At 34.4% G+C, this 18,659-nt stretch overlaps 2 protein-coding genes across 4 annotated transcripts; one reads left to right on the top strand and one right to left on the bottom strand.

Moving 5' to 3' along the window:
- Positions 1-1,141: 1,141 nt before the first annotated feature.
- On the bottom strand, positions 1,142-8,226 carry LOC131942969 (zinc finger protein 271). Of its 2 annotated transcripts, none has more exons than XM_059302955.1 (3): positions 8,138-8,226; positions 4,061-5,980; positions 1,142-3,795 (listed from the first exon to the last, which is right to left on the bottom strand). In XM_059302955.1, the coding sequence occupies exons 2-3, from the start codon at positions 5,963-5,965 to the stop codon at positions 2,212-2,214; spliced, it is 3,489 nt and encodes a 1,162-aa protein (XP_059158938.1). In that variant the 5' UTR covers positions 5,966-5,980; positions 8,138-8,226; the 3' UTR covers positions 1,142-2,211. The 2 variants fall into 2 exon arrangements, with proteins under 2 accessions (XP_059158938.1, XP_059158937.1); XM_059302954.1 differs by lacking the exon at positions 8,138-8,226 and adding an exon at positions 7,745-7,931.
- On the top strand, positions 8,077-13,129 carry LOC131942970 (E3 SUMO-protein ligase NSE2). 2 transcript variants are annotated; one of them, XM_059302957.1, is made up of 6 exons: positions 8,077-8,193; positions 9,430-9,593; positions 10,282-10,388; positions 11,419-11,563; positions 11,960-12,161; positions 12,642-13,129. In XM_059302957.1, exons 2-6 carry the CDS (start codon positions 9,461-9,463, stop codon positions 12,748-12,750), a joined length of 696 nt encoding a protein of 231 aa, XP_059158940.1. In that variant the 5' UTR covers positions 8,077-8,193; positions 9,430-9,460; the 3' UTR covers positions 12,751-13,129. The 2 variants fall into 2 exon arrangements, with proteins under 2 accessions (XP_059158940.1, XP_059158939.1); XM_059302956.1 differs by lacking the exon at positions 8,077-8,193 and adding an exon at positions 8,503-8,721 and having other exon boundaries at positions 12,642-13,128.
- The last annotated feature ends 5,530 nt before the right edge of the window (positions 13,130-18,659 follow it).

The following is an 18,659-nucleotide window of genomic DNA, read 5'->3' as shown; positions in this document are numbered from 1 at the left end:
TATTTTTAATTAAAATATCAGTATTAAATAAATGTACTACTGGGCAAAAATATAATAATACTGATTGTACAATACATGAACAAGTTAAATGATGAACATAAAGCTGGTTTACTAAAATAATTTGCTAAGATTTATGTTCTGATTTTTAAAAAGTTAAAAATGTAAAGAAATAAACAAAAAAATTAATTTCCTTGGTTTGGATGCAGTAGCATTAAGTGGTTCAAATTAAAAACCCCTGAATACAAAAAACAGGAACAAGAGATGCCTGCTATAGATCTACAGAGAGGGTAAACAAAAAAGTTGCGAATAAAAACCTTACCCTGTAAAAATATGAAACAAAAATATAAAGATAATTAAAAACTACCTTTAGTTTTTTTAAATGTGTTTTAGTAACAAAATAGTGTACAGCCACACCTCTTTGGTAAGCATAATGTTGCAATTATTTGTTATTTTAAAAGCAATTTTTTGGTCATTCTTCATTGTAAACTTTATGCTTTAAGTTTTTATATTTCTTTCTACAAATACCTCATTTTCATTCTAAACTTATACATTAAGATTCAAACATTTCTTTCTATAATTAATTACCCCAATCTTTACTAATTTAACCACAACAATTGGTGATTAATTGTTTTTAACAAGTAGCTCAATGTAAAAAAAAAACCAATTGTTTAACTCAGTGTTACTAAAATTAATTTTTTTCTACCTCTACAGGGTAAAAAGATCACAACAGATGATAGTACAGTGTTACAGTCTTTTTTACAGTTTTTGTTGGCAATCACAAACTGTCAAATGCTTATATATTACATCAGATCATAATACAATAGTTACATATATGGTATCACAAACTGTTTGAACACATGCAAGCAGCATCACAAAAAATTCAGTTGTGCCACAAAATCTCTTTATGGTACAATACCATAACATTTCTTCTATATTTGGGTACATCACATCAATTATTACAACCAAATAGCAGGATGGAGAGATTAATTCCAGCAGTGCGGCATTAATTATTTGGTGCAAATAAGCTATAATAAGTCCTATTAAAAAAGATTGACTTATTTTAATTCACCATATAAATACTTCTTAATTCATGAACACTTTAATCATGATATATACAGTAAATTCATAAAAAGCTAAAAAAAAATTCCAACAAAGGCTAATATTTGTAAATAATACATATTGTCTATCAACTTAGTATATTATAATATATTATATGAACACCACAGTGAATGATGACAGGGAAGCAACTAATTAAAAGATCTAAGAGTGGCAGGAGATAAAACTGTATTAGATAAAATAAAATATACAATAAATTCTTCACATAAAGAAACAAACAGCATTGATAAGAACTATTTAGACTTTTCTAACAACTATGTACAAGAAATATATCACCGAGATTTCTGTTCCAATAATCATTTTGAATGATTGTAAATAATAGACTAATTTTTGTAATGGTCTATTATAACTTAAAAATGTGAGTAAAATTAAAAATATCAGCAATAAAATAATTGTTAACAAAAATGGAAAGTTTAATTTTAATTTGTAAAATTATTTTCATAAAGCCATAGACATGTCAATGCATTGTTATGTGCTGTTTTTTTTTTTTTACCTGACAATGCCTTAAATTCAAGGCTTAAGGTATGTAGTGATGCTAGTTTAAAAATAAATAATCCTTAAAATGTCTTCTCTGACAAAAAAGTAAAAAAAAAAAATCAAACAACATCTTTCTTTACATACTGTATCAGTACAATTCAGAATAAAGAACATTTAAAAAAAAAAAAAAACTACTTGACTAGATTTACTACATGTGATTTTGCACATGTAGTGATGATGCACTTTTTCTTACCATTCATACATTCAGCAGTGAGTGTATTGATACACAGCAGTAAATAGATTCACATGCACATCAGTAAATAGTTCTTCCTGCATACTAAATAGTTTCACAAATTATAGTACTTTGTTCCCCATACACAACAATAATTAGTTCTACATGTCCAGCAGTAAATAGATCAGCTTGCACATCACTTAAGTAGTACTCCTTGCACTGCAGTAAATAGCTCCACATATACAGCAGTAAATGAAGATAGATCCACACACAAATTCAGCAGTGAATGCTATCACATTTAGCAGTATAAATCACCTTTCCCACAGCCAACATTTAAAACAGATAATTTAATTCAATAAGTATCACAAAGTATCTAAAGTGATGATCTATTTTTTCTGTGTATGAACATGTGTTTTCATATGTAGTTTGTGATACAGTCTGCGAGAAAATGTAGCATAACATTGTAGACAGTGATAATTTTTGGTTCGCTTTAAATGTCTACTAGATAACTTGTTGGCATGAGATGTTTTCTGGTTACCATTTAATGTGATTGGAGCAACCTCACTAACTGCAACGGCAACTTCATCTATTTTCTCTAGCTGAGCCACCGTATTATTCTCAGTACTTTTCACCTCACCGTCTGGCAGCGTGTTGTTGTTTTTCATTTTTATATTGTTGTTGGTCTTCTTTTTCTTCTTCTTGCATGGCCTACGTGTTTTGTTGTTCTTACCACATGACCCATTCATGTGACGCTTCAAGCTGTCGGCGTAGAAAAAATCCTTCCCACACACAGTGCAGATGAAATTTTTAACCCCCTCATGTATCAGCAGATGTCGTTTTAAACTGGAGGTGTCTTTGTACGCTCTTTGACAGACGTTGCATGAAAATGGCCGATCCTCACTGTGGACATTCATATGTCTGACGAGAAGGTAATTTTTAGAAAAGGTTTTAGTGCAGATCTGACAATTATAAATAATTATTTTTTCAGGTGGTTGTAAGCTCTTACAAAGAGAATTAGCAGAAAGGTGTCGTTTTAGACAAGCCAGGTTGAGGAAACTTTTTGTACACCCTTCACACTTAAAGGGTTTGATGACGCTGTGAGTTTTTACATGACGTCTCAGAGTGAACGCTTCTGTAAACCTTTTATTGCAAAATTCACAAACATGAGGCTTGAAGTTCAGGTGAAATCTTTTATGCCTCTCCAGGTAAGATTTGGTTGAGTATGTTCTTTTACACTGAGGACATGCGTAGCCCCCGTCTTTACTGACTCCTAATGGGGAGCCTGAACAATCCTTCACCAGGTGTTCAGTTAAAGTTTGTTTATTTTTAAATTCCTGCTCGCACCCAGGACAAATAAGCGCATGTATGCGCTGATGACGCTTCAGATTAAATGCCTCCGAGAATCGTTTTAAACAGACGTCACATTTAAATTTCAAAATACCTTTATGGATTTTTAAATGTTCTTGTAAGTATTCCAGATCAGGGAACACCCTGGTGCACTGGGTGCAGGGGTGAAGGAAGTCTGGCGGCACCAGGAGCTCGGCCAGCACACATCCACGAGACTGGTGTTTCTTTAAGCTCCAGTTGTCACAGTACCCGCGCTGACAGTACTGGCAGACAAAGGGGCGTGTGCTGGCGTGGATGCGGACATGGCGCTTCAGGCTAAAAGAATCCGAGAAACTTTTACCACACTCCGGGCAAGTCATCTTCGCCTTGCATCTATGGCTTTTCATGTGCTTGTCTAAGCTTTGTTGACTTTCAAAAGTTTTCCCGCATGTTAAACATGCCAGACTTTTCTTATCATCATGATTGGTAGAGTTAAACATTATAGATTCTTCCTCAAATTTTTGTATTTCCATAAGTGGTGCAGGTTCATACTTAAACTCAGTAAGAATTGGACTAATATTTTCCATGCCATCATTAATTAAAAGTAAGGGATCAACTAAGCCTGTTGCCCACACCACACAAGTCTGAAAGAAAAAAACATGACAATTTTTTAACTACTAGTATTATGTAGATATGTTATATGTAATATTAATATGTTTATATATTTACTAATATTATAAAAAGGCAAAATAAAAAAAAATGGTTTAAAAGGTATTAGTATTTGAAATTTCCCCCTGTTGTGAAGTTTGAAAAACCAAACAACAGCTGGTGGTTAATAATGGTTAGGGTTATTTTGTTAAACTTTGGCACCAAAAAAATGTGTTTTTCTGTTTCAAATTTGGAACAAACCTTTTTATGTTTTGAGAAGTTGGAGGGATCCCGGAAAGATTTCCTACAATGAGGGCAGGTATATGGCTTCTCACCTGTATGCACTGTCATGTGACGTTTGAGGCTAGGAGAGTTTGTGAATGTTTTCCCGCAGACCATGCACTTGTAGGGAGACTTCCTGTGCAGCTCGAGGTGCTGGGAGAGGAAGCTGGAGGAGGCAAACACTTTGGTGCACAGGTGGCACGGAAAAACTGAGGGGATGTTTGGGTGGTCGTATTCCAGCTTGGGCACTGTCACCTGTTTCTGGTTTTCTGAATCACTTTGTGAATCCGGCATTTTATCAGGAACAATTACATTCTGTTTGAACTCAGCTGGCTCTGTTTTTATAACAGTCTCTTCAAAAAAATTATTTCTTATTGCCTTTGTATCAGAACAATGATTAATTTCAGTTTTCACCTGAATATCAGCTACTGAATGACTGACTTCAGCTGTCAAAACTGGAGGTTCTCCATAATCCTCTTTTTCATCCTCACAGTTCATACACTTCAATGAATTTTTCACTTTCTTATCACTTTTTCTAAAATTATCCCCTTCTATAAGAGGTTCTCCACACTCGAAGCACAGCAACTGGTCTTCTACTTTATCATAATTTAGTCCGACATCCAGCACGCTCTGACCTTTTTCACTACACAAGTCTAACATTTCCTCATAGGAACCTATACTCTCAACTATCTTTGATATATCACCAAACAACTTGGGATCTCTTTTGAGAAGACTACGGAAAGATAAGCCATCATCTACAGAACTTTTGTCATCGTCAACTGGTGGAGCCACGCCAATGCTGTACATTCCTCTGTCAGTAGTATGAGATTCCTTGAGTTGGGGACTTTCAAAATCTGAACTATTTCCAGATTTTTCTGCCCCCAGATTACAGCTGTCAGAAGAATTTTGACGAGTGCCGCTGTCGTAGAGCTCTCCCTCACTTCTGTGCTCATCTTTTCTATACCTCGTGCTACTGCATGAGTCCTCCTCGTTACTGCCAAACTGGTGACCATTGCTGACCCCATCAATGCCACTGGAATCACCGTTCGCCATTCCACACACATTTCTCTGGTGTCTTCTGAGACTCTGTTTTTCCAGAAAACTCTTCTGACAGACAGAACACGTAAAATTTCTAACTCCTGTGTGGATTTTCATGTGGCGCCTGTAGCTTCCAGTCTCACTGAATGTTTTCAAACAAACCCGACACTGAAACGGACGAAGCCCCATGTGGGTTTTTTCATGCCTTTTTAATCCATGCTTATCTGTGAAACTTTTGTCACATAAAATACAATGAAAACTCTTTTGGCGTTGGCTGTGAATTTTTTGGTGCCTAAGCAGAGCAGGGTTATCTCTGAATGACTTAAAGCACACATCACAAGTAAAGGGCCTATCCTGAATATGTGTTCTTGTATGCCTTTTCAAAGTGCTTTTTTCAAGAAATGCCTTCCCACACTGCTGGCACTTGAACTTCCTGTTGCCAGAATGAGACTTCATGTGCCTGCTGTAGGCAGCCTGGTCCACACAGACTTTGTAACATTGAAGACATACAACACAACTGTCCTGTTTATCTTTGTTATGTTTAGTTATATGTTTGTGCAGTTCTGTTTCTGTTGCTAGAATAACTTTACATAAAGGGCATGTTAACTGCTCATTTTTTCCATTAACTGTTTGCTTTTTAGCCCCAGAATTTTTCTTCACTTGGTTAGCCACGGCTGAGGTGGATGGTTTACTCTTAACATCTCCCTCCCTACTGAGACCTGATTTCACCTCATATGTATCATCACAAATATCCATTGCAGTTTCATAATCGAAATCATCCTCCAAATAACTTGTCCTATTTCGTGATTTAATACGGCTCGACTTTCTTAAACCTGAATCCTCCATGGTGAAGAAATGCAACTGAAAGCAAAAAGACAAAATTTTAAAATGACCAATCTAGGATAAGTAAAACAATCAATGCTGGATGAAGCATGTTCAGAAAAATCTTTTGGTATTTAATTTCCAGTAGACAAAGAGTGAATGAATTTTGTAGAAGTGAACAGATTTGCTACACTAGTTTAAATAAAATATTTTGTATTGCACCCAAACAAACAATTATTAGCAAATTTAACACTTACTTATTCTAATACTAGTTTACATTACTAACACAACAGAAAAAAACAAATCCCTCTGATCAAACTGCATGCGTTGACAGTTTTAAGCTTAAAAACTTAGAAAAGGTTAATTGTAGTCATGAGCATTAAATCAGAGAGATAGTTAATAACTTTTTTTGATTTCAAGAAATCACATTAAAAATAATCTTTTTATCTGATACCCATGTAGGCCTACATGCACTATATAGAATTATACTTCTCTAAACACATCCATTTGTCTCCCAGGGCAAAAGGCAGCCATGTAAATTAATAATATGCAATATGAATGTAGTAGAATACCTTCAATGTAGTATGAAGGGGGGGTGTTGATCATGACAGATACAAGATAATGTTGTATGGGAGTTGTCATACAAGGAGGACAACAGACCAACACTGTTTTGTTAGTACAAGATATGACATAGGTCTACCTACATATTACATTTTTTATGTGTAGACACTTTAAATGTTTGATACCATTACCAAGTGGGCCTATTTATTGTATGCACAAATGGTAATTATCTGGCATAATTTTTTTTATCTTAGCTTACAACTGTGATGGCCAGATTTACCAAACCACTAAAGTAAAAAAATACTATGATATGATTAGCAGTATAACTCACTATATCATTAGTTAAGCCCTAATGTAAATTGTGATCTGACTTAGTTGATTAAGACCATTTGATTACTGTAGATAAACATAAATTAATATAGTTAACATCCCTGCCTACAATTTTTTTAAAGTAAAATTAAATGATCTTAAATTATTAACAGCAATTTCCTTCATAAAAAATAAATTTAGCTCATTTTTTTAATAATAAAAATTTGGGAAGTAGACCTATAGATAGGCTTTAGTAATATTCTAAACTCTAAAGCCATTGGCCAGGCTAATAGATGAATTATGCTACTAGGCTAATGGTAATAGTAAAAGGTAGATCTAGTAATATCTATAGCTTACTTAAATAAAACCTAATAATTGATGGCCTAATTATTAGATTTCTAGGCCTACATTTATTTTATTGCTCAATATAATAAATATAAATGAGGCTATTTATAATTTAGGCCATATTTATTAATTAATTATTTGTTAGACTAATAATCTTTAACTAATCAATTGCTTGCTATGAACTGGAGACATAGCTTAGAACCAGACAGACTAAACAGACCATAATAAAATTATGTTGTATACAATGTATAATACTTGCATAGGCATAGCCACACAGAAATAGAAAACTAGATCTAGATTCTAGATCTGGTCAAAATGTTGAAATAGACCTAGAATCTAGATCTAGATATAGAATAGTTAAGAAAGAACAGATCTAGATCTAGCTAAATCTAGATAACTGATAACTAAAGACCTAGATCTAGATCTAGTCTACAACTCCTAGAGTGGGACCTAGAGGTAAAGAGAAAGACGGGGCCTACACTACCGGTATCATAAACTTAAACACAGATCTAAATTCAAATTATAGGCCTATAATCACGATTATCATGTAATATGCAGCCTAATCCAAACTAAAATGAGATAACCTACAATCAATATTAGATCTAAATCTACGTCTTGCTCGGTTATTTATTTAAATTTAATGACTAGTTTCTAACTCCACATTCTCCATGAAATATTGAAAGGCTACGGCTGCAACGACACTAGCATTTGATGACGTTGTACACGGCAACCTTCGCCGCCAGCAACGTTACAACAGCAGCACACCACAGCACCATACACGCGTTGTAGCTGTTTGGTTGGTTGGTTGTGATGGCGCATTTCATACACACTCCAGCAACACCAACACATTCTCTTCCAAATATTGACGAAATTTTATTACATTTTTACATTCTTAAATAATTAAATTAAGTATTTGATTAAATTTCGCTGTGTTGCTGTTAGCTTCAAGTACAACTAGAACATCAAAATGAGCTTGTTTACAAATTTTGTCTGTCACGCTACTTTGAGTAGGCTTGCCTAAAATAGCTGACCCGATAGTAAGTCTATCACTCATTTTAACTAACTTCTACCGTTTCTATTGCTTCCAATTTTTATATTATGGTGTAGTACTCTCCAGTATTCTAAGAAGAAAAAAAAGTTTATAGATTCTAGATTTTTTTAGACAGACCTAATCAACAATCACTATCCGCTAGCCTAATCTAGTCTAGATTCTAGATTTAGATAATCTAGATCTACTACTCGACTGTAGATTCTAGATCTAGATCTAAAATCTAGTAGTCTAGATCTAGTAAAGATTGATTCGATCTTGCTATTTTATTCTAGATTTAGAATCTAGATTTATTACTAATGAAGTCTTTTAGTAGTTAAATTACTAAAATTAGTACTACAGTTAACTACAGTTATTTCAGTTAACAACAGTAAAGAACAGTTCTAATTCCACTTCCAGATCAAGAGAATCTCTTTCTTAGAGATCTATTCTAGCTAGACTTTTGATAGACTAAACTAATATTTATATAGATCTAGATCTAGAGTCTAAAACTAAAAGTCTAATAAAAATTAAAAAGGTACGCCTTTCAAATTTGCAGATTAAATACATTTTTAGGCATTATTTAACCAAAATATCAATGAATTATTTAAAAAAAAAAAAAAAAAAAAAAAACACTACTGATTAGGCCTACTGACTGACTGACTTCTATCTGAGTATTACAGTACAGTTTCTGGGGCGCACTGAGAATTTTCTGGGGACTATAACTGTTGTGACTCAAGAAATAATTAATTAAAATAATTTTGAGTTGGCCCACATCATAGATTAAGTTTTTATAATAGCCTAGAGGCAGCTAGAGGTTACAATTAAACAAAGTAGAGCTAGATGCCATAATTTAAAATGAATAATTATAGTTAGGCTTATAGGCTATGAATTAATATGAACTTTAGCTCTATTTAATAACAATGAAACAGTAGGCCTATAATTTAATAGGGCCTATACTACTATAAATGAATATTTTAAATTAAGGGCTTATTTTTAGCCTTAAACTTTAAACTAGCATCTTCTTACAGGTGTATATTACAATTAGTCCAAAGCATTATAAGAAAGTTAAATTTCAACTCATATTGCACTAGATCTTTTGAATGTTAAAAAAAAAATGTTTATATTTGTGTCTAAGAGCATAAATATATTTTGCATGCATGTTGGCTATATAGGCCCCTATAGGTTATTATGGTGAATATTATCTTGCTGATACTGATGTTTTCTTTTTTAAAACATTTTCTAGTATCCTGTGGTGTGCCTGGTGTTTAAAAAAAATGGCAAGTAATAGCTATCTGCATGAAATTGATTCTGACCTGCACATACTGGAGCAGAAACTGACAGAGTATATTAATGTTTGTATGGACAATACTGTGGATGTTGCCCAAAATATTGCAGATTATTGCAACAGTAAGTGGCGAGTTTATTTAAAAACAATTTTAGGATGGCATGAAAGAAATTATTTGTTCAGCAGTACTTACTCTTCCTGTTACTGCCAACTGGATTAATTATGGAAGATGGGACATCACATTCACTGAGTTAAAAAGCTTTCAACACTGCCTTATTACAGCAGGAGGTGGGAATTTTATGTGGCAACACCATGCCCAGTGGCAGTGCTCGGAACCCTTTAAAACTGGATTAGCTCAGGGTCTCAAAGAGATTGAAGTCAGTGTTACAGGGTACCCAGAATTTGAACCTGTCACACTGTTTTGCACCCCCCCCCCCAACACATCTTATTTATTATGCATAAAAATGTCAGTGTGGTCAGGTGGTTGATCACACAGCTGCTAACCCAAAAGTCTTGAGCTTGGATCCCGGGCTTGAGTCTGTAAGTCGTGCTTGAATCCACTCAGCCTTGATGGGTACCTGACTTACATTAGGAAAAGCTAATGTGGCTGGGCTTAGTGCTGTCTCCATACTATCCCTTAATAGTCACAGAAATAAATGAACTCTACTTCATCTGCCTCATGGACTTCCAGGTTCAAAAGGGTAACTTTATAAGTATAAAAGTAGGTTGTTGCAATTTAAGTGCACTGTGCTTTGTTTAGAAATGATCTCTTGTACAGTATCAAGTAACAATAAGAACTTTTATCTTCAGAAAATGCTAAACTTTCTAAAGACACAACAGATATTATGAGAGGCTGGATAACCATGGAGAGTGATATTAAACATCATGTAAAAGCCCTTAAACACATAAAATCATTGGTGAGTTTACTTAGATGATTTCTTTATGAAGGACAAAGATAGATATGTTGTCATGTTGATAGTTACTTTCCCCAGCTTCATTTGTTATCTCCCCTGTTAGCATAATTACACAGTTATTTTACTTTGGAAAAAAAAATACTTCACATCTTGAAATGAGCCAAAAGCATTTTAAAAAAATAATTTTTTTTTATTTTTCTTCTCTAACACTATTTAAAAAGTACTTTTTCACATGTAATGGCAATTTAGCTGTTGAAGTAGCCAGTGTTTCTTTCAGACATTTTTCCTGGTTACACATAAGTTAAAGTATGACTTTTCTATATAAATTATATATATTTTTTGTTAGGGGGTTGGGTGGGGGTCACTCCCCCTCTAAACAGATACCTGAATGTCACCAGCTGACCATCTGAGTTTTGTGCACATAAGGATTTTTACTCAAGCCTTGATTCTGACCAACTCCTAAACATTATTATGTTTTTCCCTCTGAAAACTAACAACTCTCCCATTAAAAAAAACAGAAAAGTACTTAGGTTCAGTTGCAATTAAACTTTGATTAATAGCAGACTTTATAAACTGTTTTCTTTACCTCCGGCTGACCAGGTTTGCATTGATGATCTTAAGCATTTTATTCACCTTTTATCTACGCATTCCTTAAAATTATGGGCTAAAATTTTTAGAGCTTACTTACATTAATGCTCTGAACCGAAATTTAGAGTTGATAGATTTTTGTTTTTCATTTAGTGTTAGATTTCTGCTCTTCAAAAGACTTTATAAGAAGTTTTTTTTTTATTGTTAAAAGATTTTAAAATGTTTACCGCATATTATTATATGTATAACTATTAAGATATGCTTTAAACTAACTTGTCTTGGGGTGATAATGCTGAGCTATTTTGTTTAGTCTTGAAGTTGTCTGTTTCTGCTGGAGTAGTGGCTTGGGATGTTTCATGATTCAAATATAAAAGTTTAAAATGTGGTATACTGTTGCTAGTACTCTTAAGTCAATCTCTAAAAAGTATTGATAAACCTTTGACAGGGAAGTAAATCAAGCATTGGTCTAAATCTGAGTGAAGAGTTCCAGAAGAAGTTGTCGGAGCTTGAGAAGAATGACCAGTCTAATTACAAAACACATGCTAAATTTAAGGAACTGGAAGAGGCTATGAATGACGATGGAACTTTGGGTACAACTTATTTTTGTTTACAAACTTGGAAATAAATATGTTAAGTTGCTATTTAGAAATCTTGGATGGCAGTAAATCCTTTTTTTTATGTTCAGATTTTAGCAGTACTTAAGTCTGTTTATAGCATCATAACTAGATTTATTACTATAGCATTATAACAGGTACCATCCTTATTTTTTCAGATAAAATGTTTGTTAAAAGATCACTGTATGATTTAAAAAAAACTCTTCTGTGTTGAACATGATTTTTTAAGAACAAAGCCTCTATTTAAAAAAAATTATGTTATTTTAATTGTAATTTTTTTGGTACAGTTTTATTCTTGCTTCTTTTATGCTAAGACTTCTAAAAAAGCCTCAGAAAACTGAGTAACAGAAAATGAATTTTATCATTGAATAGAAGAGCAACTCTCTGCACTAAAAACATCGCTAGTGCCCTCGCAGAATGATGATGACATAGCCATGATGCAAGTTGAAGTCAACATTAAGTGTCCGTACACTGGTCAGACAATGGTCAACCCTGTGAGGAATACCATATGCAAGCATGTCTACGACAGGGAGGGAATCATGGACTACATCAAGCAGAGAAAAGCTAAAGCCAAGTTGGTCACGTTTTGTCTACCTTTTGTTTGACTTATTTTCTATCTTACATCTTTCTATTTTTTGATTATCTTATTAAAAGTTATTTTTTACCTTATTTTCTGTCCCAAGTTATGTCTTTTGTATTTGTATATCTTATTTTCTGTTGTTTTCAGTTTTCAATTCCTCACATTGTCTATTTTGTTTTCTCTGTTAACTACTTTAACTCAATTATTTGATGCTTTTTAAGTATGTGACTTGAGAGCTATTATTATCACTATATTTGTATCATACATCTACATGTCCATATCTCTATAAATTTATGTGTAAAATCTTGTTGGTTATAAACAGTTTTAATAGTTTTATACTTATTGTAGTTGAAATAGTGACTCAAAGATGTATAACAGTTAATACTACTATTTTTTGGATACATTTTAGAGGTTATTTTATTCTGCTTAGAGTTGCTTTGAAGAGTTAAACATTTTGTTGTTGTTTTGTTTCAGATGTCCAGCTGTGGGGTGTGGGAATAGTATACCCATACAGCCAGAAAATCTGGAAGAGCACACCAACATGAAAAAATATATTTCACTCTTGAAAAAATTAAACAGATGATTGTCGTAGATGAAATAAATTATGTATATATGTTACTACTGAGACACCTGTACAGACTGGATTATTTAGCAGGTTTTAATCTTTGGAAGGCTTGATCTGTGAAAAGTGTAAACAGAACATTTTAAATCTGACTAAATTAATATTGGAATAACCTCAGCTGGTACTCCCACAAAGACAAACTGCAAGTGCTTTGCTCCAGGATTTACTGTGGTAGAACAAAATGGATTGTTTGTGGATACAGGTTTTATGAGAGGACCAAATCTGATGCATTTTACTTTAAACAATGTGAAATTTTTGTTTTTCAAATTTGTATATAAACATTTTTATAAAATGTCTCTTGTTAATAAATATTTTGATCAAATGATGAATGTTAACAAGGATGTGTTATTCTTAATTAAACAGGTAAAATAGTTATTTTTGTGTGTCTTCTTCTGTAAATAGAGTTTTTGTTTAAAAAAAATGTTTTTGAATCTGCATGGGTTAAATCAGACAAAGACTGGCTTATAAAACTTCTTTCATTGGCTGCAAGTGTCATTAGGTCAGCCAGATTTATCGCTGTGTTGTTCACATACACCACTAGGCATCATGCGTGTTATCTTGAGTTAATTATTAAATACAGATCATTTATATCTTTTCATGTAGCACGGCTTGGCCTGAGGCAGAGGGTTAGGCTGTTTACCACAGTCTTGAGTTTGAATCCGGGTCCACCGCATAGCTCTGATAGGTATATAACTCATGTTAGGGAAAGTAATGGTGGCTGGGTAAAGTGCAGACCACACCTTCCCTTCATATTTCATATGCTGAGGTCAAGATACATGATCTATTTCATCTGCCCAATGGATTGTTAGTAATGTTAGGTCTAAAGAAAATTCTTTACTTTTTTATATCTTTTCGTACACCTGCTTGATCATGTGTATGTTGTCTATCAAGTTTTGTATGTTGTTTATTATAACAGCAGTTCATCTTGGGTATGATGTGACAGACAATTTGTCACATACTACATACTCACAACAGTCCATGTTTTTAAAAAATAATTTGTTTTTATTACTAAAGTACTGTACTGTTATTAGGTGTTGTTTCATGTATCTTGCAGGTCATGTATTTCTCATGTGGCATTTGTAAAATATGACATATATTAGACAATACATTCCTTTATTCATACAGATAATGTTATTTTGATATGTTTCATATTAAATACAAATTCTTTATTTAATTTTAAAAAATTTCCTTTTTTAATACAGATAATATTTGTGATAAGAAATATTATTTACAAGACAATCCATGAAGTCAACAAGACCTGTCATGCCTTTTGAAGACATGTCATTTACTGAACGAGTCATTTAGTAGATATTAACATGACAGGTTATGTCATGCATTTGTCAAAGCTTGCCATTCACCTGTAAGTTACACCAGGTAACAACAGGAATCACTACCTGCAACACATTTTTGTTCATCATAAAATACAGTTATACCTTCAGACTTGAGCCACTTTTAAAACATTTTAAATTATCTTTCAAATGATTAAATAATTTCAAGCTCTTTAGAAAATACAATTATAATAATGCACCTACACAACTTATTAAAAAATTACACTTAAATAGATAGTAATCTACAAAAGATTTTTATATGCTTTGGATAACCTACCAAGTTAAGGGACATAACTGCCATTATTATCACCATGAACTATCATCAATCATACCCAAGTCAATAATTAATTGATCTATTCGTCGTTTTCACGCAGTTGTAAGAAAAATCATTCATCCCCCCCCCCCCCCTCCTCCCGTAAATGTGATACTGATAACACATGCGCTTTCTTAAACGAAAATGTTTTTTTTTAAATAGCAAATGCTAGATTGTCTTACTTTTTATCATATTTTCCCTAAACCTTCATTTACATGTTTATTTAATGCACGATCCCTTGTTGAATATTTAAAACTAAGGAGAGTTAAATCTAATCTTGAATGAAAGCCTGTAAAGAAAATAAACGCTAAGCCTATTTGAAAAGTCCAGCTGCTACAATCATATGTAATGTGTATGGCGTTGCAACAGACGGCATTGATGGCTTTGTGGAAACAGTTAAGCAAAAGTAAAAAAAAAACAAAAAAAACAAACGACAACCAGTATTCGCTAACTCTGATCAATAAATATTTACAGCAGGAGTTAGGCAAATTAATGACTATTTTTTTGTAATGAATCTTTGTGTGTAAATATTGTTCGTCAACAGCTAAGGAAGGGGGTGTAAGAGGTTGGGCTAGAACACCGCCAACGTCATTTTGACCCCCCCCCCCCCCATTCAGTGATATAATTATACGCGAGAGGGATAAAAAAGACTATTTTTAGGCGTTGAAATATGAAGCGAAGGCAATGTAAATTGAAATGAGCTGGTCTTCCCCGACCAACGAAATAAAAACCTCTATGCCCTTGCACAAGTTGTCTAGTGCTGCTGTCCTGACACTAGACACCCGCCAATTTCAGTTCACAGACGCCCCACCGGTTTGACTGGCGTTACTAACCCCAATCCCACCAAAGAAACAACAAAGTAAGCCTATAATAGACCGGGAAACACCCAACTTCGAGATCCCTCTACACAAAGCATTTTCGTCCTGCTCATTACTTCTATTCATTGTATTCACCTAACATTTAGCCGAGCTTGTATATCAATATTAACGCTAGCAAAGTAGTCGTTGGGCTACCAGTTAATATTTTACACGCGTCAACCTCAGAAACAAACAATAAAGTAATTAGTTTTATGGGCCACGTGTTGCAAAGCGATATTTTCTTCCTTCTTCTAAAAGTTAGTTTTGATATTAGCCTTTAGTATAGCCTAGAAACGAAGGCAATAATAAAGAAATCAATAACACATCGGTTAAAAGTTTTATAGCAACGCTTTTTTCCATAAGCGGATCTAGTTTGGGTTAGTAGGTGAGTGGGGGAGGTGGGCTATAAATAGAAAAGTAACTATATATGGTAACTGTAATAATAATAACTATATATAGCAACTAGGCATATATATATATATATATATATATATATATATATATATATATATAACGATATATATATATATAACGATATATATATATATAACGATATATATATATATATATAACGATATATATATATATAACGATATATATATATATATAACGATATATATATATATATATATATATATATATATATATATATATATATATATATATATATATATATATATATATATATAGGCGTAACCCCTCCCCAAAGGCCAATTCCTGCATACTACTGACTAAAAATCAGCAAGCACCATATAAACATTAGACTACCTTATCCTGGCGACAAAATAATAAAGTAAATTTCGAATGAAACTTTGTAACGGCGAGTGACGATAGCAGGTGTACTATAAAATTTGTCGTAAAAAAAGTGACGCGTCACCATCGTTCGATCCTTAACATGTAGATCTACAAAAAAAACATGCAGCTAGCGCTTTTTCTTTATTAAACCTAGACGCCAACGGGTATATTTAGCCACAATTAGTTAGAAAACCAGTTCGTGTTGAATGTTTACCTCTATCATATGTGTACTTTTCCTATTTTTTTATGTGTAGGGCCTACCCCCCCCCCCCCCCCCAGGGTGTACTTTGTACGACCTGCACCCACAGCATCCCAGTAAGCGACTTAACCATGCACACAAGATCTAAGCCGTCTTAAATAGACGCAGTGTGTTTGTGCAGTGGATTAACGCCCCCCCCCTCTCACCCAGCCCACCTAACCGGTTTTAACACGACCACGCCTATGTCTAGATCAAACCCAAAGCATCTTTGGCTGGTTTACTGAGCCTAGAACTTTCTTCTACCACCCATAAAAGGGGGTCGTTCTGAAAAGACATCAAACATCGGGGCGGGGGAGGGGGGGGAGGGTGAAAAGATTTATAATGTCTAGTGGACAAGGGGTAGTGGACAAGGTTTTGACGTTATTCATCATGTGCTATAAAAGGGGAGGGGGGGGGGGGTGAAAGGATTTATATAAAGCTAATGATACAAATTATGAAAAGCATGTGCTTTTTTTGTTAGATTTTTTAAACCCAATTTTGAGACTTCATTTGGGGGTTTAGGTCTGGATTTATGTAAGGAAGTGTAACGATACAATATCTATGGTGGAGGGGGTATTTACTGAACTGTCATTTAGGTGGTGGAGCATTGACAGAATGTGATGTGACAAGTGACAGCATCGAGTCTTAGATGGTGGGGCATAGACAGAATGTAGTGTGACAAACAGCACCACCATGTCTACGAAAATAAAATTAGAATGAAATGAGTAAATCAAACGTGTGAGGAACATGTTAAGTTTATTTTTTAATCACTTTCAACACAGGAGTAGCAGATGTTTGAACAACGTAAATTAAAAGTAAAAAGTTATGGTGTTATTAAAACATTCCTATATGACGGAAAGTGTAATTTGTAACGTTCAAAAGATGTATACAGGTACTCAGGTTCAAGACACTCCAGTGCCCCCCCCCCCCCCGCCCCAATCCCCTACATTTTTTTATGACGACAAGTGACAGTTTAACTATTTTGACACCTAGTTACAACCGACGTATTTATTTTATCACGTGACACAAACGTAGGTACACAGTCCCACACCCCTGTGATGTCACAAACAACAGGTAACTCGGCACAATAGGTTAGACAGGTAAATCGTTTACCTTTAAACACTGAGCTAGGTGACTTTATATCCCCTGGGCCAGAGGCGTAGCGAGGGCGGGGCGGGGGCGGACCGCACAGGGTGACACCAATTAGAAGGGTGACAACAAGGCAAAAATAGCAAAATGTAACAAGAAAAATGCTTTTTATGCCAGTTCCATTAATGATTAATTTAAATTAAATAGTCTTTAAAGTACAAATCAACAATTATTACAAAGGGGTGGGGGTGACACCATGACGTGAACGTGCTAACTTTAGAGAAACCAATGCTACATCCATCTATATTATTAACAGACTATAGATAAACATAGTTACTATTACATCTGCAGTGATTAAAGCTTATACACATACATGTTCGCGTATGTGGCATGCATTTAAATTATAGGCTTATGTAGGCATATATATATATATATATGTAACTGGGGTAGGCCTAACCACCAGTTACAAATGATAACGAACGAGAAGCCGCGACGCAGTATGAAATCTGACGCAACCATAACAGGTGGCTTATTGGATCGGTCTGATAACAATCTCAAAGCCAACGCGTGCTATTTTGGGAAACGGTACGAGAAGTTTCAGACGAGCTGTCAACTTTGATGGATGGGACGCAGATGTTTTAGTGAATCGGACGGTACGTCAGAAACTGCGACATTAGTATTCGGATACATCGATTACAAGTATCGATTACGGAAATGGAGACAAGTACGACTACGATTTCAAGGCATAAATAGGAGGGGACGGCAGAACTCGTCCTCTCTCTTCCCGTTTCGAGGCTCTTGCCTCTTTCATCGCTCGCTTAGATCAGTCAGTCTGTGTGACTATGTCAAGTCGGTTATAGAACGGGTTAGCCGTATTGTGTTAAGGAGGATTATAGACATGTGGATTCAGTTATATGAAGCCTAGTGAAGGACTGTTAGGGGTCAGTTGATTCAGACTATTATTGAGAAGCATTCCTGTTGATTTATTGTGTTATTATGAAGCATTTCTTGATTCATGTAATAAAGGATCAATAGCGAACCTGCATCTTGAGTATCTATACTGTGGTCAATGTTGTCTAGAATGAGTGGTTAAACTCGTTAACACGTGGCACTACAGGCAATTAGGTCTCATTACATGTGGCGTTGCGAGCATGGTAACTGTTGGCTCGTTACAATTGGCGTTGTCGGCAGGATAAATGTTCGCTCGTCACAATTGGCGCTGCGATCAGGGTGAATTCAACTAGACTTGC

This window comes from Physella acuta, unplaced genomic scaffold (assembly GCF_028476545.2).
Source record: "Physella acuta isolate Inbredline_101_S28 unplaced genomic scaffold, ASM2847654v3 ptg000436l, whole genome shotgun sequence".
Taxonomy (NCBI): domain Eukaryota; kingdom Metazoa; phylum Mollusca; class Gastropoda; family Physidae; genus Physella; species Physella acuta.
This window is presented reverse-complemented; position numbering and strand designations above follow the sequence as displayed.

Excerpts from the sequence above, each read along its gene's own strand:
- LOC131942969 (XM_059302955.1), bottom strand. The coding sequence starts at position 5,965 with ATGGAGGATTCAGGTTTAAGAAAGTCGAGCCGTATTAAATCACGAAAT. Across the intron at positions 3,796-4,060 it reads ACTTCTCAAAACATAAAAAG|ACTTGTGTGGTGTGGGCAAC; the intron begins GTTTGTTCCAAA and ends TTTTTCTTTCAG.
- LOC131942970 (XM_059302957.1), top strand. The coding sequence starts at position 9,461 with ATGGCAAGTAATAGCTATCTGCATGAAATTGATTCTGACCTGCACATA. Across the intron at positions 10,389-11,418 it reads TTAAACACATAAAATCATTG|GGAAGTAAATCAAGCATTGG; the intron begins GTGAGTTTACTT and ends AACCTTTGACAG. Across the intron at positions 12,162-12,641 it reads CAGAGAAAAGCTAAAGCCAA|ATGTCCAGCTGTGGGGTGTG; the intron begins GTTGGTCACGTT and ends GTTTTGTTTCAG.